The sequence below is a fragment of the Harpia harpyja genome, chromosome 12 (assembly GCF_026419915.1).
Source record: "Harpia harpyja isolate bHarHar1 chromosome 12, bHarHar1 primary haplotype, whole genome shotgun sequence".
NCBI classification, from domain to species: domain Eukaryota; kingdom Metazoa; phylum Chordata; class Aves; order Accipitriformes; family Accipitridae; genus Harpia; species Harpia harpyja.
The window spans coordinates 15,971,687-15,977,686 of record NC_068951.1 but is presented as its reverse complement, the minus strand read 5'-3'; the positions used below and the strand labels follow the sequence as shown (position 1 = coordinate 15,977,686).

The following is a 6,000-nucleotide window of genomic DNA, read 5'->3' as shown; positions in this document are numbered from 1 at the left end:
TTTCCTGGGATGTTTTGACACAGTATTTCCAGCCAGGCAAAGAGCCCACGCACGCTCGGCTGCCGGGCCACCTCTGGCCAGGTAGGCTGTAGTTGACGAAGACAGGTCGTGATAGATGACCAGGACAGACTGTGGGGCTGGAAAGGTACGGGATGGAGGAGATGAGGAGGAGATGGCATGGATGAGAAGGAGAGCCGCGTAGGGGGCTAAAGGCGAGCGTGAGGCCATTCGGCGGGCTGCCTGCGGTGTGGTGTTCACCCCCTTCCAGCCCTCCCTCAGGAACGAGCCCAGAGACGCTCCAGGCGCCAGGCACTGAGACTGTGAGGCACCGGCAGGAACCAGGGGCCGGGCGGAGCCTACCCCCCGCCCTCCTCCTCCTCCTCCTCCTCCTCCTCCCTCCTCCTCCTCCCTCCTCCTCCTCCCTCCTCCTCCTCCTCCTCCCTCCTCCTCCTCCCCCCCCCTCCTCCTCCTCCTCCTCCTCCTCCTCCTCCTCCTCCTCCTCCTCCTCCTCCTCCTCCTCCCTCCTCCTCCTCCTCCTCCTCCTCCTCGGCACCCGGCAGGAGAGGGCACCCGCTCCCCACCGAGCCGGGACCGGTGGGGGTTCCTGAGACGGCGGTGAGAGACCGCCCACCCTCTCGCCGGCCGCTCCTCGCGCCGCTGGAGGGGCGGGGCCGCGCGGCCGCGCGTGCGCGGGGCGTGGGCGGGGCGTGCGGCGCCGCGGAGGAAGCGGCGGCAGCGGCGGCGTCGGGCGCGCGCAGACATGAGTGGCGGGGCGGGGACTGGCGGCCGCGGCGTGTGAGGGGTTCGGTGGGGCGGGGGGGGTCCCCTCCCTGCCTTCCCCCCCCCCACCCCCCCCTCCCCGGTCCCTGCCTGCCTGCCTCCCCGCGGAGCGATGGTGCCGGGGCGCCGGGGCGGGGGCCGCGAGCCCGGCGGGGGGCGGTGGCAGCGGGGCCGGCCCCTTTCGGCGCCGGGGGAGGCGGGCGCGGGGCGGCGGCCGTCGTCGTCGTGGTCTTGGTCTTGGTCTTGCGGGGTGCGGGGCCCGCGCCGCCATCTGCTCCGTCTCCTGCCGCTGCTGCTGCTCCTGCCCGCCGGCGCCGAGGGCCAGGCCGGCCCCAGCTCCGGCCCGCACGCCGCGGGGCCCCCGGACTGGCCCCCCGCCGGTCCCGGGCCCAGCTTCAGCCTCTACCTGAGCGAGGAGGAGGTGCGCCGTCTGATCGGTGAGTGCGGGCCGGGGCCGCGCCGGGCCCGGCGGCGGCGGGGCCGTCTGTGCGCTGGGGGCCGGAGGTGGCGAGACGGGGGCCTGTGGGGCTGGGGAGGGGGTCCGGGGCCAGGGGGAGGGTGGAGGGGTCTGTGGGACTGAAGTGGTGTTGGGGGGGTCCGGGCGCCCAGAAGGGGATGAAGGGAGTTCTGTGGGGTTGGGTTGGCAGCTTGGGGGTCTGGAAGACGATGGGGCAAGTCTGTGGGACTGGGATGGGGATGGTGGGGGTCAGTGGGACTGGAGGACCGGGGCGGTGGCTGTGGGGGTCCAGGAGGCAACGGGGATGTCCGTGGGACTGTTGCGAGGGAGGCAGGTCTGGGGGTGTAGGGGAGGATGGAGAGGGCTGTGAGCAGGGGTAAAGGACCTGGGGCTTAGGAGGGGATGGGGGTCTATGGGACTGGGGTGCCGTTGGGTGGGGTGAATCGGGGGCTCTGTGTGGGGTTCTGTAGGATGGGGAAGCAGGGTATCATGGGGAGAATGGAGGAGTCAAGAAAGAGTCTCTGTGCTGCCCTGCGTGTGTGTGGTTGGGGGAAGGAAAGGGTCCTGGGCTTTATCCTGATGGTGAGGGGTTCCCTAGGTCCAAGTGACTGGGGATGGTGCCCTGTGGGAGCAGGGTAAGCCCTGGAAGAGGTGAGTTCAGGCTTGTGATTTAATTAGCAAGGCGAGTGACATTCAGAGGGCAGAAGGGAGACCTGGCAATAATTGGGTGCGTGTGTGAAAGGAATCTTAATTTCTAGGCAGGCTGACAATTGCTGCAGAAGTACTTCAAGACAATTCATGAAGTCCCTCATCTGGCCCGCTGCAGAAGGCTTTCACCGTAGTTTTGTGCTTGGAGAGTCTCTGATTTAAACAAAGATTTGTTTTCTGTAGGCTTTGGCTTGCTTAAGCTCTTGTTTAGAGTTGGTGGCTGGAGTCTCAAAACAAATGGGTTGGTATCCCCAGTGATTTGTTTTTCAGCAAGTGTCCTGTATCTCTGTAAGCTGAAAAACAAGCAGTGCAAGACTGTATTTGCATCAAATGGACAAAATAAAAATACCTCCAGTTAATTTGAACACTGTAAGCACGTAGCTGGCCGAAGTCAGGGGACCTGGTGAGTGAATAACACTGTAAACATTTTTTCCCTTATGGCTTGCTCTGGTGATTAGTGTTCTGTTGCTGTCATTTTTACATTGCATGTGCTTGCTGCCAGATGCTCTGTTACAGATAGAGGATAAAAATGTCAGGCTTGCTGTTTAGCTGAGTTTCTAAACAAGTAGTTAATCTTGGAAATACCAAATGGTAAGGTCTGAGCTACCCCGAGTCTAGTGCCTGAAATCTGTATTAGTTGGATTTGCTCAGATTTCCATGGTCCACTAGCATAATTATTAATCATTGAGTAGCAACTGAGGAGGGAAGATCTGCTGTTATTATTATATTTAAGTTAAATTGCATCCTGTAACCTCCCTTGTGGGTATCTGTTGCTAATGTGGCTAAAGTCACTTATTACTCAGGCTGTCTGTAGCTGTTTCATATCACTTCGAGTATCTGACACTTAATGATCAGTTCTGCTTCTGCGACCCCAAAAGCTTGGATAAACTGGAGTCTAATGTGGAGATAAACTGGCACTTTTTTCAGTTAGTGGGATTCAGATCCCTAGAAATCTGTCGTAAATGAAACTTTCAAGATTTACCTTGTGTTGTTGGCATGAGCAGATTTAATTTTAGGGGCATCCTTTACACATACTAGCTGTTGTAGGTAAGGTGTAGTTTAACGAGGCATCTAGACACAGGCAATCAAATCTCACAGGCAAATCGAAGTCCAAAGGGATGGACAGGTTTGTTCCACTTTTTCACACTTCTGAAAACAAAACAAGCAATTTTAAAATGCTCAGTTTTGTAGTATCTGAATTGTGTTTACATACAATCAAGTTTATGGTTTAAGTGCTCATATTGGTATGCATGAACTTTGAAAGAGCAGTGAGGTGTTTCAGCTTCTGTAACTTTGAGGAAAGCCAGGGTTCAGCAGATGCTAGAATAGTCATTCACAGCGGATAGGAAAATGACGTTGCTTGTGAAGCAGACCATTAGGTTCAGTGAAGCTGCTAATATAGAAGCTAGTTTCTTTGACATTTTGTTTCTAAACAAACTCTGTCTGCTACTGTCTTGCTGTGGTTGAACAAAAAACTCTTAGACTTTCTGAAATGCTCATAAACCCAAATGTTATGTGGAGTTACTACAGCCTGTGGTGTGTTTTCATGCTTCTTAATATCATCCCCATACATCTTTAGATCACAAATTTGATTTGGAACAAATGTAAGCACGTGATTGTGTGTCTCTTAAATCAGCCATAGACAGTGATATGCTGCGTCCTCTGTGCAAAGCTGGAGCATCCACAGGGTCTGGTGTAAGGTCTGCGGGGCCATACCCACACGTGGTCTCTCCACCAGTGAGGCTGTACCAGTTCAGCGGCACATTACAGTGCTTCTGCTCTCCTCAAAACCAGAGTTCGGTGTCTTACAGAACCATGGCCTGTGTTTTTAATTAGGTTGTGGCTCTTGTAAATGAAATAGTGACTTGCTTAAGATTATTTGTGGCTGCTGTTCTTTGTGTGGCGTGGAGGCAGGACAGATACTATGGTTTATAGTGAAAACTACCCGCTACTTTCCTGCATGCTTATGCCAGATTTCCACCATTAGGCTATGTGATTCTGACCATGTGTCTGCCTTAGGATGAATTGTTTTGAAATCTTCAGAACTTTACAGAGAAGAAAACTGGAGAAAACGGGCTTGTCTTGTTGTGTGAGATGGATTTTTATTTTGAAAAGCTGCAGAGTTCTCGTGGTCTGAAAGCAGGACTTGCTATATGGCAGGCAGATGGTGTCTCCATCAGAAATACCTCTTGCCATTCCCGTGGAAAATGTTCGTAGCCATCCAAACTATAAGCCTTTGGGGGACAAAAAAAAAAATTGTGGTTTTCACATACTTGAATGTGTCGGATTCCACTCACTCCAGGCAGGATTCAGTGATAGATGGGATAAAGGTAGAAGGAGAGAGAGAGAGAGAGGAGTTAGTTAAGGGGACTTGGTTGAGATGACTTCAACGATGGCAGTGGGAGCCAGAGGTATTTGAGTGAGAGCACGGGTGAGGTACAGGGTGATGGAGAGTCAGGGGGCAGGAAGAGAAGCGTTGCTTGCTGGAGAGAGACATCCAGAGCACCACAACCCTTTTTAGGGCTGTCCGTGAACTCTCTGGGCACCGTGATCTGTGGCTTTTTGGAGTTGGTTCACATGGACAATCTTTTTTTGGCCTGCGCATAAACCTGAAGAAAGTAGTGTTAGTTTTATGGAGTGGCTAACTATGTAGGCATGATAATATCACCTGCTCATATCACTTTTTTTCCAGCGACTGCCCTGTGATGCTAAACACACAGGGCAGATGGTATTAAATTAGTGAAGAGTTATTCAGTAGGTCTGTACTTGATTTAGTGACTTTGATTCAAATTTTCCTGTGAAATCAGAATGTGGTGTTTGCCTAATGTTGAAATGCTCCATTGATCTGCTTTTCACAGGATCCTGTGATATAAAGGCACATGTATCCCTGCTTCACAGGTAATGAACTAAGGTTTAGAGAATAAGGTGAAAAACACCCATTAATATTAGGTAGCTAGCTTTAATAATTAAGGATTTTATCTGGTCTGTTTAAAGTACAGAGCATTATTTAGCACTTAATGCATTCATGGTATATCTCTTAGACCTTCAGCTGTGAGTTTCCAGCAGCTCAGCCTCACAGGAGACCTTGGGTTATACCCTCTGAGTATGAGGACCAGAATGAATAGCTGCCTGGGAAAATTTGTCTTAAGTAGTTTTTCTTGCATTGCAGGCAGTTCTTTTTGTGGCGTTCATGAGATGGCGCATAATTGTTCATGGCAGCAACAAGATGCTTAAGCAGTGAGGACAATCCTTTTTGTTCTTGCAGGGGTGGTTTTTTTGTAGAATATGTACCTTTCAGCTGTGAAATTGGTCTTGTGGATAGCCCTCGTCATCACGTGGCTTTGGTTCTTTTTAGAGACAGGTCTAGCCTGAATGCCAAATGTGACTTCAGTCCCATGGGGGAAAATACCATGTTATGACATAACTAAAGGCTATCATAATGCATACATACGAGGGGCCTAAATTAGAATTACAGAAGAATCTTAAAGTCAGAAGTCCTACAATGTTTGCATTGGGTTTGCAAACTTAATATTCTTTGGCCTAGTTTCTTCTGCATAATCATATTGAATGCTGTCTTCTGTTGGTTTTATATTTGCACTTGCTTAATTACAGAGTTAAATTAATTTAACACTTACGTGACTTTTTCTTACGTGTTCTAGAATTTCATTTGAAGCCAGTGTGCAGCTTATTAAAATGAGTTGTTTGGTTGTAAGATGCAAAATTGTTGCAAAAATCTGTTACAGCAGAGGGTGGGTTGTTTGTTTTTTAAATTGTGCTGCTGACTCACAGAGTGGTTGAGGTTGGCAGGGATGTCTGGAGCTGATCTGGTCCAACCCCCTGCTCAAGCAGGGCTGCCTAGAGCCAGTTGTCCAGCACTGTGTCCAGAAGCTTTTGAACATCTCCAGGGATGGAGAGTCCACCACCTCTGTGGGCAACCTGTGCCAGTGCTCAGTCACCCTCACAGCAGAAGAATTTTTCCTGATGTTCAAGACGGACCCTCCTGTGTTTCAGTTTGTGCCCATTGCTTCTGGTCCTGTCACCAGGTACCACTGAGA

At 51.3% G+C, this 6,000-nt stretch overlaps 1 protein-coding gene across 3 annotated transcripts in view; it reads left to right on the top strand.

Moving 5' to 3' along the window:
- The first annotated feature begins 712 nt into the window (after positions 1–712).
- Positions 713–6,000, top strand: part of RYK (receptor like tyrosine kinase) — a 63,852-nt gene continuing 58,564 nt past the window's right edge. For all 3 annotated transcript variants that reach the window (XM_052803888.1, XM_052803887.1, XM_052803886.1), the window contains exon 1: positions 713–1,217. In XM_052803888.1, coding sequence (XP_052659848.1) covers positions 893–1,217 — 325 coding nt within the window. In that variant the 5' untranslated portion in view covers positions 713–892. The remainder of the gene's footprint in view (positions 1,218–6,000) is intronic.